The sequence below is a fragment of the Suricata suricatta genome, chromosome X, assembly GCF_006229205.1.
Source record: "Suricata suricatta isolate VVHF042 chromosome X, meerkat_22Aug2017_6uvM2_HiC, whole genome shotgun sequence".
NCBI classification, from domain to species: Eukaryota; Metazoa; Chordata; class Mammalia; order Carnivora; family Herpestidae; genus Suricata; species Suricata suricatta.
The window spans coordinates 75,846,579-75,871,236 of NC_043717.1; the positions used below are offsets into that span (position 1 = coordinate 75,846,579).

At 40.0% G+C, this 24,658-nt stretch overlaps 1 protein-coding gene across 1 annotated transcript in view; it reads left to right on the forward strand.

Moving 5' to 3' along the window:
• The window catches only part of PAK3 (p21 (RAC1) activated kinase 3), a 124,020-nt gene that overhangs the window by 26,066 nt on the left and 73,296 nt on the right, over positions 1–24,658 (forward strand). Inside the window, exons 9-10 of the mRNA XM_029930362.1 lie at positions 1,632–1,833; positions 22,555–22,655. Of these exons, the coding sequence (XP_029786222.1) occupies positions 1,659–1,833; positions 22,555–22,655 (276 nt within the window). The 5' untranslated portion in view covers positions 1,632–1,658. The remainder of the gene's footprint in view (positions 1–1,631; positions 1,834–22,554; positions 22,656–24,658) is intronic.

Here is a 24,658-nt window from a genome sequence, read left to right on the forward strand (position 1 = left end):
GTTAGCTGGTAGTTACCTGTGCAGCTGGAGAAAATATTAATTAGTACTCACCTATTCTTGAATGCTTAAATTGGAGAAAATTTACAGGTAAGATTTGTAAAATTTTCCACATAACCCGATGTAGCAGTTCATTACTGAAAATAAGAAGCACGTTGTAACTTCCAAAGGCATAAAATCATTATGATAGCTTATTTCTCTTTATAGCAGGTAATGAGGAGATCCTTGTTGTTGTTGTACTTAAGTTGGTTTATAGTAAATGTTGTTGTAAGAAAGTGATCTGCTAAATCTTATTTGGAGAGTTCTTATGTTCCTAAATTAGTGCCAGTTAACACTTGATGAATTTACACAGATTTTGTTGCAATGGGATTTGATTTTCCCTGTATTCAAACTGGAGATTCACTTGGAAGGTACTCTTAACATGTGATTTGAGATGGCAAGTGTCTCTTTGGGTTGCTAGTGGAGGGACTTGAATTAGAATAGGAAAACAGTTGGAAGCAGGAACATTTCCTTAGGGAGTCCATGCATTTCCAGTCACTTTACCTTCCAGTGGGATGAAACCCGAATGTATTCCATCCTAAGTACAAGATACTAACGAGTAATGACATTGAGATCAGGTACGTTGTTAAAACCCAGACCAGCTCTTAACAGCCCTCTTGCCAAGGCAAACTCCCTCATTACCTGTTTCAAATAAAGCATGACCAGGGGTAAGGTTATGATGGCTCCTCAGGAAGTGGTCCTCTTCTTAGAGCTAGTGCCTCTTTGCTCATGGTAACATTAGGTCAGCTTTATCTTCTGCCCACTATCTGAAAATGCAGTGTTGTTTCCCCATTCACTACACCCAAACTCTGCTGAAACTGTCAGGTCTACTAGATCGCATCCCAGTTCTTTCACATAACACAGTAGAATGTGTTTTGTAAGCCTGTTACATGCAGGTAAGAATCCAGTGCAAGCAACACCCCAATGTCAAAGCAGCTAATGGGTCATTAAAAATCAACAGCCAAACCCATTTCAGCTCCAGATTTTGAGGAGGTTGTACTTCCTGACCATCACAAAAGTCAGGATATAATTTTTTTAACTTGTTTTAATGTTTATTTATTTCTAAGAGAAAGATCAAGGGAGGAGCAGGAAGAGATGGACACAGAGAATCTGAAGTAGGCTCCAGCCTCTGAACTGTCATCACAGAGCTGGACACAGGGCTTGAACTCACGAACCGTGAGATCGTGACCTGAGCCGAAGTCAGATGCCCAATGCACTGAGTCACCCAGGTGCCCTGAGTAGAATTTTTAAAGAAAGTCATAATTTGTTCATTAAAAGGCTATGAGTGGACAGCAGAAAGTAGAGTTTCATTTTTGAGAAAAAGAAGGGACTTTATATGTTTGTGTCTACATCTTGAAAAGCCAATAATTATTGCCTTCACTTTCCTCTCTGGAAAATTGCATCATTGGTCTTTCAGGAGGCAGCTCCCTCTGCTCTAGAAAAGAAGCCTCTGAAAACGGTCATCACAAAACCCACAAAACTGAAGACAACCATGAGACCAAAGCTTCTGTGTTTGAGATGTTAGAGCCCCTATTTTACCAGACAGGTTTTCTAGGCCTCTTCTTTCTTAATTCCTGTTTTCTCCTGTTCTTTAGGAGCTGTGCTATCAGTGGTAACTGAAAATGTCTGACAGTCTGGATAATGAAGAGAAACCCCCAGCTCCCCCACTGAGAATGAATAGTAACAACCGGGATTCCTCAGCACTCAACCACAGCTCCAAACCACTTCCCATGGCCCCTGAAGAGAAGAATAAGAAAGCCAGGCTTCGCTCTATCTTCCCAGGAGGAGGGGATAAAAGTAAAGTATCAGTGGCCGGGCATTGAAAAGGGGCTAGTTTATTCTTTCCTTGTCACTTTCTTTGTTGGGTAGTCATTTCTTGAGTGGTGGCTGTTCAGGGCCTACCTGGCCTTTACATCTACATCTTCAGAGGTTGCCTTTTGTCAGAGGATAATGTTTGGTGGACTTACTGTGGGTTGACAAAAAATACACTTCTACTTTGTTTGCCTTACACATAAAATTGAATTCATAATGTCAAGCCAAGGGAAATCATAACCACAGTACTCTCTTGAATATATGAACAGCGCCTTTCTTTCTGATAACATACAGGGGAATTTAACAGTAATCCCTTTCTAACTGGAAGTTGTCCTTCTTGGAAATTTGAGTATAGGTGGATTTACTTCTGTATATACTTTTATGACAACCATGAAAATTCTGAATTGAGTATGCAGGAGTCAGTCCAAGGTGCCACTTGATGGTCTCTCTGGCTATATCCTAAGGTGGGAAGAAACTTTTGAGCCATTTGTTTCCTCTCAGTCTTCTGCCACTTGTTCCCTACATGATCAGCCCTATTTGGACTGAGCATCACAACACCATGTTAACATTAATCCATGTGTTATTCATAAAACCATTTGTAATAACAAGGACTATAGAATCTCTAGTAGATAGTTGTCAGGTTGCGTTAATTAGTGAAACTTAAATTTGGCTTCTATAAATGTGCTATTGAGGTGGAAGACAGTGAAACAAGTAGAACTACCCAAGCAAGACACCAAAATGGCAAGAATGCTGATGTCTTTAGAAGAGAAAAGGGACATCCACGATCTGCTCCTTCAAGGTAAAAAAATAATGTCATGTGTCACTTAAATGGTGTGAATGAGTCCATTATTCGTACCGTAAAAAAAGCCAAAACTCATTAGGGCCAGGATTGTCTGTTGGACATCTTAGTCACTTAAGAGGTGCTTTATACCTGCTGACTCAAGGATGGAAAAGATGGAAATGTTAAATCCCTACACTGAAGACCAGCAAAAGAACAATGAAGCACTTAGTGTGCAAGGGATCTGTGAAAATGCACGAGGGATTTCCAAAGACATGTTTTCAGACAATGAAGTGGGCACAGAAAAAAAATCCTGCTGGGAGCAAAGAATGGTTTGAGAAACTTCTGGCACACTGTGACCTGGAGACCAAGTTTTATGTTACGGTGATGCCGAAGAAAGAACCATCAGACCCTGCATCTCCTATGTTATATCTGCCACAACCACAGGAGGTAATTGGAGAAGGGGATTATGTGTCTGCCCAATCTTCAATGCTGTTGAGGCCGGCATGCTTTGGAAGTCTTTGAATAATCTTACTTGCCCTTTTGGAGAGCAAGAACCAATAAGTGATGCCAACATAAGGTCAGCAAAATCAGAGAGGCTGATGTCTCTGCTTTTTGCCAATACTTGAGGTGACCTCATGGTGAAACCACTACTGCTTGACACAAAACTATGCCCAAGTCTTCTCAGAGGAAAAAAACCCAAGCCAAGTTTCTGGTGTACTGCCATGCCAACAGAAAAGTGTGTATAATCCCTTCTTTCCTGAAGGAATGGTTTGAACAATGCTTTCTTGTGGAAGTTCAAGACTAAAAAGGAAAAACAACCTGGAATTCAAGCCTTGCTGATTTCTCTCAGTTGTTTTGAAACCTCAGATGCATTTTGCCAGTGTGCACCCTTAATATTAAGGTTGTCTTTGTTGTTTTTTTTTTAGAGAGAGAGTGCACATGTGAGTAGGGGGAGAGAGTGGAGGGAGAGAGAGAATCCCAAGCAGGCCCCTTGCTGTCACCACAGAGCCCGACATGGGCTTAAACCCACAAACTGTGAGATCATGATCTCAGCTGAAACCAAGAGTCGGACACTTAACTGACTATGCCACCCCAGTACCCCAAGGTTGTCTTTATAATGTGTTGCATGTTTCAGGTCCTTGAGCTTTTAGATCAGTGTTTGATCCAGATATTCAAGAAGACTTATGCCAACCTAATGTCTAATTTTGTTCAAACTGTCACAAAGATTCTCCTGTCTGAAGATCCTATCCCATGGGATTCTGACACTGTCACTAATACTGTATTTTTTTTAAGTTCATTTATTTATTTTTGAGAGAGAGCATGAGTGGAGGAGGGGGAGAGACAGAATCCCAAGCAGACTCCATGCTGTCTGCTTGGGGCTTGATCTCACACGGGGCTTGATCTCACGAGCTGTGTGATCATGACCTGAGCCAAAATTAAGGGTCAGATGCTTAAGTGACTGAGCCACCCAGGCACCTCATTAATACTGTATTCTTACTAAAAGAACCAATAGATAGTTCAACAGAGTGTGTCATTAATGCAAGCTGACAAAAGATTTGGCTAGAGATGGTGACATGCCTTTCAGTGATCTGTCCTGAAGACAAAGAATCATTGGATCAAGAAGAACCTATAGATGAGAATGAGCATTTGATACAGGAGCACTCTGGCTGAAGTTGAATCTGAACCTATTGATATTAATTCAAGTGATGTGATGCTACTAGAGGATGACTCTCAGGAAGCTTCCAGCACTCGAGAGGTGATTATCATAAGTGATGACAAAGATAATTAGGCATCTGTAGGACTGGAGACAAATACAGTTATAGACAATGCATGCAAATTTATTTTATTTTTGTAATGTGTATTTATTTTGAGAGGCATCTGGGTGGCTCAGTCAGTTAAGCGTCTGACTTAGGCTCAGGTTGTTATCTCATGGTTCATGAGTTCAAACCCTGCATTGGGCTCTGTGCTGACAGCTCAGAACCTGGAGCCTGCTTTGGATTCTGTATCTCTTCTCTCTCTGCCCCCCCTACTCATGCTCTCTCTCTCTCTCTCTCTCTCTCTCTCTCTCTCTCTCTCTCTCTCAAAAATAAACTTAAAAAATTTTAATGCATATTTATTTTAAGAGGGAAAGACAGAGCATGAGATGGGTAGGGGCAGAAAGAATCCCAAGCAGGCTCCATGCTGTCAGCACAGAGACTGATCGATGCAGGGCTTGATCTCATGAACCATAACATAAGATCATGACCTGAGCTTAAATCAAGAATCAGATGCTTAACCAACTAAGCCACCCAGGTGCCCCAACAGGTGCAGATTTTTTAGAACAAGATTAAAACCTTCCAGGAATGTAATGCAAATTGATACCTTTACATGTCAAACCTTAACCTGTTCAAAGCCTGAGTGATATAACAGAACTCTGTAAAGAGGTGCTGTGAATACTTCAAACAGTCAATTGGAAAGAATTCATCTTTAGCAGGCCTTTAATCATCAAGGAGGACCTTTTTATACCATTTCTGGACAGTTGATAAGCTGCCTTCAGAAAAATTTTGGATGATTTCATTGAACTCTATAAAGAGGTACTAAAAGTCTTTTACATTACTATATTAGGAAGGAAGTACCCTCAGAAGAGCCTAAATCATAAAGTAGTGCCATTCAGGTGTGTGCCAGACACTGCGTAAGCTGCTTTCAGACAAACTTTGATTAATTAATTTGAGTTCTGTACAGAAGTGCTAAAGTATCTTCAGAAAAGAGGAGACCGAATATTCAGAAAAAGAGCTAGTCATTAAGTTTTGCCACTTAAATTCACTTGCTTGATAGCGCTAAAAGCACAAGCCAGTTTTTCTAATTTCCAAATTGGATTTCAATGACTCAGAGAACATGAAGAGCCATGATTTGAATTAGCAACTCACCTCCATTCACCCTTCCACTGTTCCCCCCATCTTCCACTGTCATAATGAATGGTACATCCTCATTACCTGTGGAAATCATCCTAGGATCTCAGTGGAGACACTGTAGAACCTATACCTATTGTTTTGACTCATTTAAGCCATGTAAACTCTCATTATTCTTTTCACGTAATGTATTTTTGTTACTATTTTTGTTTTACTGGGCAAATAATCATTCATGCAGGATTTTAGAGTTTGCATGGGACCTCACTGCCCCTGCTCTTTGTTTTTCAAACCTCCAAAGAAATGGGCAGAAGGCAGAAGGCAGAAGAAATGTTTTTGAAACCTCCTAAAATCATACTTTCTTCAGCTGAACCCTACTCCCATGGGGGTTGTTCGGGAACTTGACCTCTTGGTAAGGAGGGGTCACTGTTTCCATATTCATGTCTCTAGGTAACTGCTTGGGTATATATCGCAGTCTTCATGAATGGGAAGAGCACTGGACTTGGTGTTCTGAAGAACCTGGGTTTAAATTAAGCTCTGCCACTGATTATTGTGACTTTGGGCTACTCACTGAGTCTCATCATGTGTTAAATGCAGATAGTGATACCTGGGCTTCCTCATAAGATATTTTTGATAGTCCAAAGTAATTCTAAATATCAGAGTGCTACTAAAATGAAAAAGTGCTAAATAATTGTGAGTTGTTACTACATATGTATCATTTTGGACCTTACATACAAAACAGCCTGAAATAATTAGATTTTTAGAAATCTTGTTTCTTTTTTTCTTGAAATGCCTTTGTCCCTAACTAGAATTTATTTGTTTATTATAGAAAACTTTAAAGAAAATTAAAATTGCCCATAATTTTACAAGCTAAAAATAATAACCAACTGGGTATTTTTCCTCCTAGCCTTCTTCCTCATCATTATACAGAACTTGTTTATCAATATAAAAAAAACAGAAACTAAGGCAGGTAGAAAAGATAAAAGTCACCCCTATTCACAAATCTCAGAAGCAAAGTTAATGTTTTAGTGGATTTCATTCCAGACTTTTTTTTTTGTGGAGATAGTACACACACACACACACACACACACACACACACACACACATCCTTTTGTACAGATTTTTACATAATTAAAATACCAATATGCACAGTTTTATATCTTAATTTTTACTTAAGATGTGCTTAAAATTTTTTATCATGAAATTTTTCTGAATTTTTAAGAAGTTTGATAAATATATTTTTGATGGTGTGTAATATTTCATCATGTAGTGGCGTCACGGTTTACTTGAGTCTGTGGATATTTGAAGTCCTTTCCAAATTTTTGTTATAAATAATGTCACCTGGTGTACCTCTTTGGTTAAATGAAAATACTTTGGTGACAGCAGAGGTTTTTGCTTAAGAGTCTCTTTAATAGCTGCATTTCATTGGCTAAATGGAACCTCAAGAGACAGATAGAAGAGAGGTAAGAAGTAGTAGATGTAATTTCAAGGTTGAGGATCTATCCTTGCTGGAGACTGTCCCAGGAAGTGAATCTTGGTGTTGAGAGCAAATTAGGTGAGACAGTTTGCCACCATGCTATAATACTTTCCTAGAGAGAAAATTTCAGAATGTAGAACAGGGAGAGGGCACCCTGAACGAGTGGTTTGATCTTATATGGACTCTGTGCAGTGTGAGACTGATCAAGTCTCTCTTTTGTTGGCTACTAGAAAGCCTGCAGCCAAATGTGTGGCCCATGCATAGCACTTGTAATGGCACTCTATGGTATGTATGCACTTGCACTAGCTTTCTTCCAGGCTCCATTTTATGTCTCTGTCTTTGTTTTTATTTTCCTTTTACTTTCTTATATACTTTGAATTTATGCTATCATATTGTGTATATTCTTGTAAGCCACCTTAAATCCAATTTGGAGTAAGGAGGGGAATAAATAAACCAGTAGGGCACATGCAATGAGGCAAATGAATCACCCAGTCCTCTGAAAATCGCATAGTGCCTCTAAAAATAATAAATGTTAAGGACCCGAAGCTTGGAGGGACATGTGGGGAAGAGGCCGTTGAGGCTGCATTTTGAGGTGACCTGTTCTGTGTGACGTGTGTGTCTTCTGAAGTGTGCTTTCTCATGTCTTGTGTCTCGCCCTGCACCTGAGCATAAGGTGTGTTTCAGAGGACATGCCACACTGTGTGATGGGCTGTGTCTTTAGAGAGTAGAGTTTATATGTGCTTGGTTTGTGGGGAACCCAGAGAAATTTGGGAGCTGGTGAGCCTGGGGGTGATACTGGGGCCCCTCTCCCTGGAGGAGCATGAGGGGATAGTTGGATACAAATCAGGTCAAGCAAATAAGAAGTAATCTACCAATTAATGACCAGTTCCTGGGTGCCAGACCGTGTGCCAAGCAGTTTACACAGATTGAGTCTTTTAATCCTTAACAGCCACTCTGTATTATCCCCTTCTCACAGAGAAGGTAATTTAAGTACAAAGCATTTGAGTAGACAGCCGAGAATCACGTAGCAAGTGAGGGAAGCCAGGAGTCTACCAGGTCTCTCTGACTCCAAACCCTGTGCTTTTTCTGTTCCATCACACTTCCTTGCTACAGGATGAAGGGAATATGTGGTCAACTATGTTCTTGGCATCCAAAAGCCAGCAGTGGCTTTCATTTTTCCTTAAGATGCCAGTGCACTTAGAAACGGATGTGAATTTCAGAAAAGGGGATTATTTTTTTAAATCACCACTCAGAAGGAAGGAAAACTTTTTCATGGCTTTTCTTTTTTAAAGAAACGATGGAAAAAAAAATTCTTGACAATACAGATGTACTAATATTTGATTTGGGTATTTTGTGGGTTAGATTCTCATTTGGTGTGTATACCTGATGGGCTTAAATATTGCTTACATTAGAAAGTCAAGGCTCTAAATGAGTGTGTTCATATATGTGAAAAAGTTCTTAAAGTGCCATATAGTGTTGTTATTGTATTGCATATATACTGTTTTGACTCCTAGAGTATGCCATCTTCTCTATACACTACACAAGAAGCTTTACTGTGCAACAATTATACTAAAGGAGAGTCTCAGCTTATCCTTTATGGTGATGTTATCAGATGTTTTGGTCAATGCCCAGTACTAACTTTCATCCAATTAATGCACAATAAAAAAATACTTAGTGTGATACCTAGACGGAACAATATGCAATCTTTCTTCGGTGATGCTGAAGACCCATTGGGATCTTACAGTAGCTCAAGATTCTTATCATTGCTGGTGGGAGGCCCAATTAATTGAGGGTCCTGTTATCAGAAAGCCAGATGTCAGAGACTGCTACTTCCTGAATGGTATTTACATTCTTCTTGGTTTTCCAAATGTAAACCATACAGCTCAGCAGAGTGCTCTTGGGAGATCACTGCCCTGCTCTTTGGGAAGCCTGAAGGACGTGGCATCTTGCTTGTCCTCCAGGGTCAGTGCTATTCCCCAGGAGAAGAGCCTTCTTTACTCTGAGAAGTGTCCCATGGTTGAAATGGTAAGAAGGTGGGATAATGATGCCCTCTATCTACTTAGAGCCTGTGCTTCTACATCAAGGCCAATAAACAAGGACATTGGGTACAAATATGGTAGCCCATCAAAATGAGGAGACAAATTCACGTATGGAATGCCAGATTGGGAGATAGATACACAAAAGGAAAGAAGCAACAGAGAGATCTAAATTGAGAGAGGAAGTAATATGTGAGAGGGAGGTTAAGGGGTGGAGAGGATCCTGGGGATGGATGAGAAGAGGGGAAGACAGAAGAGAGTTGTATCAAACATTAAAACAAACTGTTGAAAAGAGAGGAAAACTAACACCAGCTGAGGCATGTGTGGCTGCTTTCCTCCTTAAACCAAATGAAGACTTTTTTATTTACCCCTCTCTCAAACTTGCACCCTATGTAATTCTCCACACAATCAGGAGTGTCTGATTTAGGACAATGCCTCATATTTGGGGTTTTTTCCCTTCAAACATTTTCCATTGAAATTGTTGCATGTGTGAACTGGGTGTAAATACAAGGGGAAGCCGTGTGTGTTGCCTGGAAGGAGATAGGTAAGAGTCCTGACGATTTGCCAGAATGATCGCTGTTGCTGAATGGTTTTGAAGATGCTGCCACTGAAGGTGATGGCTGTCTGTGTGCGAGTGGAGGTCACTAGAAGGGCTCACATGAGACCATCATTTTCTTTACCCCCATCATCCTCATGGAACACCCAACTTATGAATTAGACTTGTAGCTGCTCTTGCAGAATCAGGTGCCACTTTGAAGTTTTTATCTGTACATTAAAGGCTACTGACTTATGGAGAGAGTACATATTGTTTTCCATAGCCACCATAGACCTGGCAGGAGGAAATGGACTTACTATTTCCACAGAGGGAATGGACCAGGCGAAAAGAAATTCCAAATATTGAATACTGTAAGTGACCAAGGGTGAAATTTTCTAGGTTCTTCTGCTGGGACTCTCATGGCTTTAGCAGACTCTACCTGAAACAGGAGAATGAACCCACAACCCTGGGCCTTTCCACCTCTCTACTCCTGGGATTTGCTAATATCTAAAATATTATAAGAGCAGTGGATGTTTAAAACAGGCCAGATTAATCTTATTTCTTGGTAGTTCTGTTTTCAAGGACATCACCCACATGGTGGAAGTGCTGGGTGACAAATGGCAGATTACTTTATTCTCCAGTAACAAAACAAGTAACCCCATTACAAGTAACAGAGTCACCCTGTTACTTGAGTATATTGCTAATGAGATGATGTATTTGGGACAGCAATTCTAGGGATATTATCGTGTTAACGGGTCTTTCATACCAGTTACCTCCTTCAGATCTCTTATGATGGAAGCAAGGACTATCCCCCAATATATAGAGGAAGGCAGAAAGAGATTCCTACGAAGTTAAATGACTTCCCCAGAGTTGCCCCATTCATTACAAATTTACAAAGCAAGGCATGCCTGGAATTTGGATCATCCCCAACTCCTAATCCAATGGTGGTTGAACATGACACTGCTGTCATAAAATGGGAGTTCCCTAACTTATTTCGAAAATAGGGTCTTAGCCAATGGAATATGCACAAAATGGAACTTTTACAGAAGTGAGTAAAGCCCAGGTGAATCCAACCCACTGTCTCAATCCGCAGTCACAACAGCAGTCTTACCTTTTTGTCTTTACAAGTTACTCCTGAGGGTCTGATTTGCTAGCCAAAAGTAAAGGCCTTTGTGAAAAAGAAATTGTCAATTACTTTTCCCTGAATCCACTGTAAATCTTTTTCTATTACAAAAATAATAACTGATGCTTTTACAATTAAACTATTAAATAGCTATATTAAAATAGAACACAAGAGTCCCCGCTCATGCCTTCTCTTAGATTCGTTTATAATTCAGTATTTAAAGAGTTGGGTCTTTTTTCCTCATTTAATAGACACCTTTTTTCTTTTTCTGCTCAGAATCAGTATATATTTTGCCCAAGATGCTAGGTGTAAGCCAAAAATATATCTGTTACATAGAACCTCTTTTTAAACTTTTTACCCACCTTGTGCTGTCAATTTCTTTAAATACTTAGAGCCAAGAATAAAATCTATTTCTGTGCCTAACTTTCCATTGTCATTACCACATAGTGCATTCAAGTAGTTCCAATGGGGAAAATAAATTTGAAGACCCACAAATGACATTCTTTCTACCAAAGGAAAAGAAAAGAGAGGAAAACTAATGAATCATTTTCTCCCGTGTGTAAGGAGACATGCACATTTCATGAAACTAATAAGAAATAATCGGAGATCCCCTCTCATAATATGCCCCCAAACCATATGTGTTTATAGAGCAGAGTGCCAGAGATGATAACCATCTTGCAGATATTAGTCTCTCTTGCTCTCTTGGACACCACCTGCAGGACTGCTGTTGCCATAGGAAGAACTGTATCCCAGAACTGCTCTGGAATTCTTATTCTTACCGAAGTGTAAGGTTTCAGAAAGATTCCCTCTGGGGAGTTATGGCACAGTGTGTTCTGTGACCCCCAATTCAGAGGATGGAGCAGAATGACATTGTTTTTTCTCTTGAATTAAAACAACTCCAATATCTAATTTACTTTCCTGTTAAGTAGACACTAAGGAATTTTAATTCTTAAAGGCCACAAGGGCAGTATTCTGTAAATGGTCTTTGTGAGGCATTGACTAGCTGCCTCTTAATGAATTAGAGAAATGAGTGGACCACAGAAAACACCCATCACCCAGCTAAAGAGTGACCAAATCACTAAGGATAGTCTATTAGGGAAAGTAAAAGCTGTTGTCCATAGGAGGTGGAGAGCCCTTTACAAATACTTCTATATCCTTCTAACATGGCTCTCCCAGAACAAAGCCAGGAATACAGAGATGAAAAGTAGGCATTTTAGTATGACAGATCTCTAACTCAGCCCCTGCCCGAAATGGCTTCTATGTCTGCACAAGTTTTTTGGCTTCAGGAATGCAAAACACTTGATTGCACCTGGGCAGGGGGAATGGGTCAAAGAGCAGGGAGAAGAGGATTTCTAGTGTCAAGTTAAGCAATGGTTGTGGGATGAGGTTCCCTCCCAGGAGAGTTCCAACCCCAGCAACTTCAGTGCAAGCCTCCATGCAAAATATTTTATTAGGCCTCCTTTATCTCAAAGGGCTTCATGGAAAATCACAGGAGAGAGATGCGCAACCAGCCAATGCATAAATCTGGGCTACATGCTGACTTTAAACACAGATCTTGTTTACTAACTAGCTCAATGGAAAAATGAGACAGAACAGACTTGGACATTAATATCGGTCTCCCTGGAGCAATTTTCATAGTTTATTTGTGTGCTTCACTCAGGAAAGATCTGTGTCTGACTTTTTAAATTTATTTTTCTTAAATTTTTAAAGTTTATTTATTTTCGAGAGAGAGTGTGTGAGCCAGGAAGGGTAAGAGAGGGGGAAATACAGAATCCAAAGCATGCTCCAGGCTCTGAGCTGTCAGCACAGAGCCCGATGTGGGGCTTGAACTCACAAACCGTGAGATCATGACCTGAGCTGAAGTCAGACACCCAACCAACTGAGCCACCCCAGGTGCCCTTATTTGTGTCTGATTTTTATGTGCCTAGCTCTGTGCTGAGTGTTGTGGGGGACACTACATAGAAGACATGCTTTCCTTCCTGTGCTTTCTCCTGGATTGTAACTTCCTGTGTAGTTGCAGAAATCACACACATGGTTTCTAGAAAATGCCTAGTATGTGATCTTAGAGGCAACAGATGCAGTAGCAGATAGGTTATCCCCATTCCATGCCCACCATACATTTTTCTCCTCAGCCTGTGTGAAAAAAACTATCATTTTGAAGCCTGCCCCTACCATGCCTTGTGTACCTAGCAGTGCATAGCTCCCTGGCTTGTCTTCCAGAAAGTACTTTCTCTGTTGTATTATCCACCTGCTCAAAAACCTTTTCTAGCACATTCTTTATTACCGTCTCCAATTTCATCTTCCTTCCTGCTTTCCAAGGCCATTACCCTATTTACCCTTCTGTCTTCTCAAGTCCTCATCAATATGCTATATACGTTCATACATGCCAGGTTTGATTCTCCTGGGTTTTTTTCTATTTTAGGTGCCTTATCCTTTCCTGCTTATCCATTCTTTAATACCATCTCTTGAGTCCTACCCATTCCAGTAAGCCTAACTGTCCACCACAGACTTCTGTCTTTTTTAATAGGCTAGAGCACTTATACTCTATCTTTTTTTTAATCTAGCACCTAAGTTTCTTTTTTTAATGTTTATTTTCTTCTTTCTTGAGAGAGATTAAGTGAGGAAAGGGCAGAGAGAGAGGGAGGGAAAATCTCAAGCAGCTTCCATGCTGTCAGCCCAGAGCCCAGTGCAGGGCTCAATCTCACCAACTGTGAGTTCATGACCTGAGCCAAAACCAAGGGTCAGACACTTAACTGACTGAGCCACAGCACCTAAGTTTCTTTGGTCTGGTAGTATTGGTTGCTATTTTTAATTTGGAAAGTTTATTTCCCCAATCAGACTGCAAGTTTAGAATATTACTCAAGCTCCTAATGAGCCACCCAACACAGTCTGTCACTACACTGATCCACAATTCCATGTACACTTTCAAAGGAAAAGGAAACTGAGGGAATGGCAGGACAGAGTGGTTCCTAAGAGCCAAAGTTGTGAAATGCGTACTGCTTAGAACTAGACAGCCTATGTGGGGTTTTTCCCCTTTGGAAAAATTATTTCTGTGTTTTACATAGTATTTTACTTTTAGTAAATTAGTTTACTAAATTAATTTACTAATTAGTTTACTAATATTAGTTTATTACTAAATATTACTTTTAGTTTTCTGTATTAATGTGGCTTTATTTTTTTAATGTTTATTTTTGAGAAAGAGCGAGACAGAGAATAGGGGAGGGACAGAGAAAGAGGGAGACAGAGGATCCGAAGTGACCTCCACACCGACAGCAGCAAGCCAAATGTGGGGTTCAAACCCACGAATCATGAGATCATGACCTGAGCTGAAGTCAGATGCTCAACCAATTGAGCCACCCAGGTGCCTTTAATGTGGCTTTAAACATCACTTTTTTTATTATGCCATATACATAACTTTGCATATTTTCCATTGCTTTTTTAAAAAATTATTATTCTGTGCTCTTAGGCTACATTTATGTAGGAAAGCATTTGTCCATGTCTGCTCTCCATCATTCCCTTTCTTTTCCCGCATGCTCTGTTTTCAAGGAACCAGAAAGTGTTCTAAACTACAATTCTGGATGTAAACATATGACATCATCCAATGGGAAGGCCCAACAAAAAACTTCTAGGAATTTTAGAGGAAGGTGACAAGTGGAATTTCTAAAACAAGGAAAATTCAGGTGACAGTCTTCTAAAACACTGAGAAGGCAAGCATAGCACCATCCAGGGATTTCATCTGGGGGAAAATTGGGTGCTTTGCTGTGCCTTGAACCTTGCCCAATTGTGTTGGCAATAAATGACTTTTGCCCCAAAGAGGTACCTGGCAAGAGGTATGCCTTAATGAGTGCAGAGGCATCCCTACTGTTGAGGAAAAACAGCAACATTGCTGTCACCATCATCTTCAACTATAACAAGTATGTTAAAATATACCTTCTCACCCTAAGGCATTTTTAGGGAACCTAGGCCATTGTCTCCTCATCCATAAACACATAATGGCAGATAGGCATGATTTGTCTCCAGGTATTGGTTCTCATTTCATATAATGAAGATCGCTCCTCCGTTCATTGCTTATTCATCAAATATTTATTGAATCGGGTACTATGTTAGATAGATGTTAGGATACAGAGGTGAATAAGTCCCAGCTCCTGCTTTTAAGGATCTGATGGTGTAGTGAGGGATCCAAACAAGTCAGTCAATGATTAAAGTTTAGTGTGGTAAGATCAATATAGAAGTGAGCACTGAGAAAGGGCATCTATTCAGGACTGAGGGGAAGTTAGAGAAGTCTTCTTGGAGTAAGTGACCACTGAACCAGGGTGAGTCTTAAAGAAGGAATAGAACTAGCCATGTAAAGGATGGGTGGTATTCTAGAGAGAAGGAGCAGCATTATGAAGGCAGACATGACACATTGTTAATTGAGGCTCTGCGAATTCAACTACAAGTAGTTCTGAATAGCTAGTGCATTGATTAGGGGTGGGAGATGGAGCCATGGAAGTAGTTTGGGACAGGATCTTTCAGAGCTTATATACACCATGCCAAGGGCTTTGAATTTGATTTTGAAGGCAATGGGGAAGTATTGAAGCAGAGGAATGGTATCAGATTTGTGTTTCAAAATCTCACTCTAGCCCCAGGAGGAGAATGGATTGTGTGGTGGGATGGAAGGAAACAGATCAAGCTGTTGGAGTTATGCAGGTGAAAAATGACAGTGCTTGACCTAAAGGCCAGTATCAGTAAATCAGAAGAGGACAATTCAGAGAGAATATTCAGGAAGAAGCATTAACAGAGCTAGGAAACCAAGTGGATGATGAGAAGCTGGAGGAGGGTGAGGTAGGGAACACAGGAGGGGCTGTAATTTCTTGTTTCACATGTGAGAAGGCAACAGAAAATATTTTGAAAATATTTAGAGTGAGCAGTCTAGGAGGCATCCAGATAGAAGTGTTCAAAATGCAACCCCATGGGGTCAGGGTACAGCAGAGAGGTCAGGGATGGACAGACATACAGGGAGTCACTAGTGTAGATGGGAAACCAAACAAGTAAATAGGTGACTGAAAGGTTAAGCATGCTGGTAAGAAGAGATGAGGACCTCGGACAGCTCCTGGGAACTATTGTTTAGAGTCAATGGAAGACCCAGCAATGCAGGAACAGGTTCTAGGAAAGGATTGTGGAAAAAATGGCAGCAAGGACTAATCTCATGACCTTCATCATCAGCAATGTCAGTTTTGCCTGAGAGGTCAGCATTTGTAAGGACAAGAACATGAGCATTTTCAAGGAGGAAATTTAATTTGAGATCTCAGAGACTTGTTGCAGTGGTTTGGGGAGTGCAGGTTAAGGAAGCCTATATTGCCTTTTCAAAAAGTATATGCCAAAGAAGGAAAGGCTGAGAGACTATGGCAGTAGAGAAAGATGTGATGTGGCAGAGGGTTTTAATTTTTAAAGACAAAGGAGGTCTCAGTAGGTCTTGTGGGCCAGATAGGAAGTGTCAGTAGAGAAGGAGAGATTGAAGATAAGAATAATAGGCAATAATTGGTGATATAGATCCTTGGAGAGGTGAGAGAGATAAACCTTAGGCAGGAGGGGACATTGCTTCCAGTGAGACTGGAGAAGATGTTACTGATGGAGGTCAACCCAGCTAGAATGGGAGAGGAAGTGAAGTAAGAGCAGTTACAAACTGATGGACTCATTTTCTCAGTGAAGTAGAAGGAATTTCATGTGTGGAAAGTCAATGGGGAGAGGGTGAGGCAGAAGTTTGAGTAACGTGGAAACATTCTGGAATATTCGGTACGAATAAGAAAGGAAGTTGGCAATGGGCCAGAAGAATATTGTCAGATGCCATCAATGACCCAACTATGATCTCTGACTTTTGTAGTATGAACCAATCTGCCTGGCTGTGTAAATATTTTTCCTCCAACAACTCATCAGCATCAGTATAGAAGTGAAGATTTCATGGTTGGATTGTATCAGAGTACATTTTTGCAGGAGAATTGTGGTCAAAGTGTGGCACTGCTTTCAGGTCAGGGGCTTAAGAGCAATTTAAATGATGAACCAGGGATGCCTGGATGACTCAGTCAGTTAAGCATCTGACTCTTGAATTTGGCTCAGGTCATGATCTCACGGTTCGTTAGTTCAAACCTGTGTCAGGCTCTGCATTGACAGCATGGGGCCTGCTTGGGATTGTCTCTCTCTTCCTCTGTCTCTGCTCCCCCCCTCCACTCATGCCCACTCTTTCTCTCAAATAAACGATCTTAAATTTTAAATGATGTACAAAATAGTCTAGGCCTGGAGAAAGTTAGGAACATGGCTAAAAATGGAGAGATCCAGAAACTAGAGGCTTTGTAGAATGAAAGAACAAGTAAAATAGGATTAAGGGCTGGAAAGAGAGGGCTAGAAGGATGGGAGGCTGGGATAATGGGGTTTAACATTTCAAAGAAAGGGTCATTCTGGATAATGAAAAGGCCTGGGGTACCTTTGGTCCTCCACTCCATTTTCACATCATCTATGTAGCTTAGAAAATCATTTGCCCAGGTCCCACCCCCAGAAATCCTGCTACAGTAGGTCCTGGGTAAGCCCTAGACGTTAGTCCTCCATGGAACTCTACAGGTTGTTCTGATGAGCAGCCTTGGTTGAGAACCCCTGGATTAGTGGTTGCCATGGGAGTAGACTGAAGTGGAAGGGAGCTGAAATTCATTAGAATTGAGGAAGGCCAAAGAGTTAAGCAGAAAAAGTGTGAAAGAGGTGTCCACTTACATATCATGTTTCACAGAGCTATAATAGCATTGAGGGTAGGGCGGAAGACTTGGAGCCCAAGTCCTCAATGGATAAGGGGACCTGGCCAAAAAGCATTTAATGGCAGTAACCTCAATGGAAAAAGTTTTTTAAGCAAGTGCAGAAGTACTGATCTCATAAACAGGTTGGAATGAAAAGTGGGAAACCCTGCCCTCCCCCATTCCTCCAGGCCTAAGGATTTGGGATGGGGAAGAATGAGAAGCATCCCTCAGAGTTATGCTATGAGGAAGTGGTACCCTCATTGGAGAATAGAACTTAAAGTTGTTTTTCTCCACCCCAGCTGTTTTTTAAATATTTATATTTGAGAGAGAGAAAGACAGAGTGAGAGTCAGGGAAGGGCAGAGAGAAAGGGAGACACAGAATCTGAAGCAGGCTGCAGGCTCCATACCATCAGTGCAGAGCCCAATGTGGGGCTCAAACTCATGAACCTTGAGGTCATTACCTGAGCCAAAGTCAGATGCTCAACTGACTGAGCCAACCAGTAGCCCCTTCACTCCAGCTGATTAATGGAAATACCTGAAAAGCTTTAAAAATTAAAGGTGCTGTGTTCTGTCCCAGACTAACTGAATCTGAATCTCTGGGGGTGAGGCTCTGATATCCTCTCTCTCTTCTCTCACTCTTTCTATTAAGTTTCCCAGATGAGAGTGATGCACAGTGAATTTTGGGAACTGGAGGCAAGAAGGTGAAGAGAACATTTAATAAAGAGGTTGAAAGTGTAGAAGGACTGGTAATGGGATGAGCTGTAGCCACTGGGGAAATGCAGAATACTGATTGGGGTAGGGTATATAGGAAATGATAGCTTATTAGAGGGACTTTTCTTTCTTTATAAGGTAATGGAATGGAGAAAGATGTTAGGATGAGAGACTCCAGAAGGGTTCGCTGGCCCCTGGAATGAGAACTCATGTGCACCCAGAGGGTTCCAGAGCCAGTTTGCTGCCTCTGATGTGGCCTTCTTTCTGTGTTCCAGTAGAATATGAGTGATACACTTAGAAAGTGGTACTCATTTGGGCTCCTGCTTTCTGCAAATATCAACCCAGAGCTGATTGAGCTGAGTCTTATCAACCCAATATTTAGGTTAGACTGAATCTTAATGTAAACAAGCAGTGGTCAGCAGAATTTTCTGAGGGAGATACATTTTAGTGTTTTTGAAAAGAACAAAAGACAAAAATTCGCATCTAAGCTCCATTCAATACTAAACATTTTTTTCTGGAGACTAGGACTCAAAAATGTTGCGTTTTTTTTTTAATGTTACTGAATAGTAAATAGTGTAGCTGTTAAGAAATAGGTTCTGTAGACACAGGACCTCCATTCAAACTCTAGCTCTGACACCTGCCAGGTGTATAGCCCTGGGTATGTCATTGAACCTCACTCTCATTTTCTTATCTAGAGAATAATAATTAAACAATAATAATAGGGACTACCTAATGAGATTAAGTGAATATTCCATAAATGATCATCATTAAGGGTATAGACATAAGCCAAGTGCTAGGGAGTGTGAGAATGAATAAAATACAGGCTCTATGGTCAAGTAGCTCAAATTTTAGCTAGAGACACAGGTATGTAAAGAAGAAATAACAATCCAGTGTTGAGACATGCCAAGCTCAGAGTTTGCCCTGGAGAGGTCTGTGGGAGCATGAAGAGAAGGACATTTAACTTTGGAGAGGGAATACAGAGCAAGACTTTACAAAGAAGAGGAAACCCAAGAGTGAAGAGTAAGGACTAGGGGGAGTTATCCACCCAAATTGCAGGAGATAGGGGGAAGGATCATGGTAAGAAATAAGACTTTCCAGCCTTAGCTTAGCCTGAAAGTCTTGGCAGTAAGAGAAAATCCAGCATTTTAGGGATCATGGCATGGGAATGGGAAAGTGGGGGCTATGGCAAGAATAGACAATGGAGAGGTAAGCTGGGGGCAGATCCTGGAGGTCCTTGGGCAGCATGCTGACATGGGGAACCATTTAAGGATCTTAAAGGCAAGAATGTGGTCACATTTGTATATTTCAAAGGTTACTCTGGCCACAAAGTAATTAATTGCAGGAGGCAAGATTAGAAGCAATAAGACTAGGTAAGAAAAATTAGCGCCTTGGACTAAGGTAATGGTTTGTGGGGATGAAAGGAAGATGGTGGATTCAAAATGAGTCTAGGAGATTAAATATAAATTGGTGACCGCTTAAGATAGAAATACAGTGGGAGTCAAAGAAGCTCCCAAATTTATGGCTTGGGCAGTTGGGCTAGTGCCAAATTACCTAATAGACAGAGTAAGCAGGTGCTATAGGCCCAGCAAATTAGGGACACCCCAAACATGACCACATATTTATTTTGTGTATGTAGTTTTTAGAAAGACTTAATCATCATAGGCATATAAGAACTTTTTGAACTTTCTTACCTTTTTATGCTTTAGTATTATTTTTATCTGTATTACCTATAGAAAAGAATGGGTCCTAATCTTTTCATTGATTAGGGCCTCCCAAAACAGGAGGTATCTAAAGTTTGAACCTTTCTCTGATTTGGGTGGTTAGTGATGTCATTTCACTGAGAGAATGTGGAAGAAGAGCAAGTTTGGGCTTCCTTTCTGCCTTTGTTATGCTTAGCCCTGAAGCGAAGGAAATGGCATGATTAGGCTGGTAAGGGACTGGCAATCTTTACCTTCTAGATCCTTGGCCTTCTAGAATAACTCCATTAAGTCAATTCATACAGTTCAGTCCAAGTGGAGTGTTTATGTCTAAGTCAATATGCTTCAAACATTCAGCCAATACTAATGGAAAGTGGGGAAAGACTACTGATAAGAGAGATAATGAATGCCAGTTGATACAATGATTGAAGACAGAAAGCTACAAGTTCTCAACCTGGAGTCCAAGGGAGTTTTGAATCTCTGAAATTATATGCAGAATTGGGTAGATGTATTGCAGTGCATTTTATGGGCAGAAATTCCAAAGCTCTCTAGAGATTTTTTAAAGTGGACTTTGACCCCAAGAAAGTCACCAACCACCAGGAGTAGATTAACTATAAAGTGAATAAAACCTCCCTAGAGTTCCCCACTTGCCTGGGGCTCTTACAAGACCCCAGAAGGGGCCCTAGCAATCTCATATTGTTTTTACTGAAAGGGAGTTATTCCTCTCAAATTGTATCAAGTGTTTGGTCCCATGGTATGTGGATCTACCCCTGCCAACCACAGACTAGGGAATAGTATCTGGGAGTGGATGCCATCTAAGAGGAATGAGTGTCAAGAAGGAATCATTAAAGGCCAAAGACTGCATTACAGAAGGCAGAAAGGGAAGCAATGTTAATAAAATAAAGAATAGTCACTGAGGGAGGAGAATCAGACCACGTTGTCAAGGAAATAGAGAGGTAGTCAACTATGTCCAATATGGATGGGAGGGCACAGAAGAGGCAAAACAAGGGAACCATCACAGGAGTAGCTAGGACACCTGTGGTGGTTCTGAACAAGTAAACATGGCAGTCAAACAAGCGTGAGTGATAGCCATGGTGCAAAAACATGCAGAGAAAATAGGAACACCAACAAAAAAACCTTTATGCTTGACTGTTCAGTTATGATAATATTCAATAAAGTAGGCTTGCTATAAAAGTGACATCTATGCTGAAGTTTAGATGGCACATAGGTACTTTTCAAAATGAGTCCTAAATGTGTTCCATGGCCAGGCAGTAGCATTGAATGACTCTTGTCCCCTCACCCCTGCAACCCCCCCTCCAACCTTTATTTCTCAATCCTGTATCCTACTTTTCTTACTACTTGAATTTCCATATTTTTGCCCCATATCTCTGTCATCTGGCTGGAGACAGGGAGCAGTGAAAGAGGGCAGAAAGAGAAAAGAAGCCGTAAGAATGACATTTGAACACAAAAGGTTTTGAATCTAAAATTTCTCTTGGGTAATCCATAAAACCAGTAATCCATATATGGTTAATTGAATGTTGTCTGAATTCAGGCCAAGGAAATATCTATGTGAACCAGAATGTTCTAAATTGGCCATGCTGGGCAATTCTGAGGTTGACTGGTTTCAGTTGGGCAAACCATGCTGACTTTCCCATTATTAGGAGGGTGAGTATTATTATTTTTTTAAGTATGAGAATGTACTCTGATAAGAGGCACATTCTCATATCTGCTTATATGTCTATTATGGAATCTACTTGATGCCATTTTACATTTCTGCAGTGACTTCCTCCTGGAATCTATTTCAAGATAAACTAACTTTATTATAGTTCCCAACTTAATCTCTCCAGTGATGATATTTTTAAAGGCTTTTGATATATTAACTGTGGGTGTGCTCATTTATAATTGTGTCACTATGAAAAATCTGCTACTTGAGGACAATGATTTTGAATGGCTAATATGACAAAATATATTAGGCACATGTAAAAAGAGCTACAGACTAGAATGTCTAAACCAAGGCATTGGTTTGAGGTTACTGAGAACTAAATAAAATAAATTCAGTAAAAATAAGCAGTTTGTGAGTATTTTTATTAACAAGTGCTGGCTAGGAAATGGTTAAAAACATTTTTAATGATAAAGATTTGTGACATGACTGATCCACAATAGTGTTCTCACTGAAGGAAGAACAAGAGTCTATGTTCATAATCTAAACATATAAGTTAAACAAGTTTTAGCTGCTTGATACTTAACTATGGTTAACATGGAAATAGTTCATAACACTTTTATGGATAGCTTAAGCATTTTCCCATTCTTTTGTTCTAATAGTAAGCCTTAGCTTGACTTGAGCGTGATTAATTTCTTCTTTAGTAAGTCTTATTTGATTAAACAAAGCCAGATGAGCACAATATACATATATACCTGCTGGTTACATTATTAGACTGGTAGAGGACATAAATCTGTTTGACTGCAAGTTTTTTTTGAGTTGGACTTGGGAAATTTGTAAATTATGGGGATGTAACCTTTTTGTCAAACTCTCAGCTACTTCTGCAAATGAAATTGTAATTTCTGGAATGAAATACTGTGAAAATTGTGTTGGAATTGATTGTCCTTCACCTTTGTAACTGTTTTTATGAACCTAATTGTACAACTTATGGATGACAAAACTATAGCCCAAATAAATACATGTTAACATTTTGCCTTTAGCCAATAAGAAGAAAGAGAAAGAACGCCCAGAGATCTCTCTTCCTTCAGACTTTGAACATACGATTCATGTGGGGTTTGACGCAGTCACCGGGGAGTTCACTGTAAGTAAGCTCCTTATTTTGTTTTGCAAGCCATGAAAAGTTCCTTTGTGAAAATAGGTTTCAAGGAAGCATTTCCATGTCACAGACATGGACACAGGCAGACAATCACAGGTGGAACTAGAGAGTGGCAAGAGTATTGGTAATATTATTTTGTCCATTGTAAAAATGTCTGATCACAGTTAGTCTTCAACCTGATTGAAAATGTTAATTTTCCCTGGCCCAGGGGAGGTAGTCCTGGTAGAGAGACTCTATTGAGTCTGTTCTTTATTGTTTGAAGTGAATCAGAGAATCATTGATTCAACTTGGACAGTGAAGACAGCCTATCTGACTAATTCAGGCTTTACCTTGGAATCTGGATTACCCAGATCAGCTAACCAAACTAAACAAAAATCTCTGTAAAATTGACCTGCTCTCTGCTTCGATTCCAAGAACATAGCTTATTTTTAGGATTATTAACAGGTGTATTTTATAGACATTCAAAACAACAAACCCCATGTTTTAAGAAGAATATTATGGATATATCACATGTACTATAGTGGTTATGTGCTTTATAGATATATAATCCACAGTTAATATCAGTAAAAATTCTCCAGAAAGACCATAGCTCTAGATTCAGCCCCTCTTTGGATAGTTTTTAAAGATATGGCATCTTTGTCTTTAGATGGATGAAGGAAAAGATGCGGCTAGAAATATGTCCCCAAGAGGATCAGCTTTTTTCCATACTAGTAAGGATCTCAATAAAAACGCACATTTCAATGCATTCAGAAAAAAAATCTTTGATGGTATCATCACCATTGATTCTTGGGTTCTTAAGCCATAGATAACTTTAGATATTAAATAATTAAAGTTTCTGTTTTATGACTTGATGGTTAGTGAGTAGACTGTCATATGAATAAGTGAACAAAAAAGGGAGAGTGACAAATTAAGTTGATTTGGAGAAGCAAACCAGGTCTCTGAATTGACAGGCAAATTGCCTTTCTTTTCTGGAAGTGAGCAATATGAGAATAAAATCAAAACTGAGTACATATCTTGGCCTTATAAAGATATATGAGCTGATTATTTCTATACTCTTAGTAACAAGCAGAAGAGAACAGAAAGAGGTACTGCCATTGATAAAGCTGAGACACCGGTAGGATTTAACCAATTTCATTACTGGAGTCTGAGACATTATTCAAATGGCCTTGAGTTTGAGTCTGACCTCTGCTCTTTGCTGTAATTGAGAATATTCTCTTAGCTACACTTAGGAAGTATAACCTTACTGACACTACTACCACCGTCACCACCAATAATTATAATAATAACAAAAATTTTTACAATCTGACTCTTTTTGACCTTTGAAACAGTAAGAGCACTTAAACTTTATAAATTTTGTCTAATAACTCTTCCCTGTTTTTATTTAAGAACATCGTGTTTTCTGGTTGGACCTTTTTTGGTTTCTATGTTGCTTTTCTTCTGCCAGTTATGTTTTAAATTGTTCTTATGTTTTATTACAGTCATGCCACATTTTTCTTTTCTTTTGTCTTCCTTATTGTGGTCTTATGTGAAAGCTTCTCCTCTGCTGTTCTTATGTGACATTCTGGTTCCTTTCCAATTTTTTTTATTTTTTCTCCTCTTTCCAACTTGCTTGACATCTTAAGATACAATCTATCTTTAGCTCTTTCTTTGTTCTTTTGGGGTTCTGAATAGAAATGAAGGAAAGTGAATCACCATCATCTTGCTGACCGCATCTTCACTTTGCTGTCAGTCAGAACTCAAAGCACCAACCAGAGAGGGTAGGAGTGGGTGGGATACGTGATCAGAAGTCGTTTCGATTTTGAACAACCTGTTTGATGCAATTGAACCAAACCAAACCAAAACTTGTCCCCCCTTGTCCTCCAAACCCAATTTAAAATAAGGCATCTGTTTGGATGCAGTCAGTTGTTAGAAATGTTTTGAATATACAGATAAGACATGGGCTAAATTTTGGTATCTGATGTACTATTGGCCTCTTGATGATCTTTCAA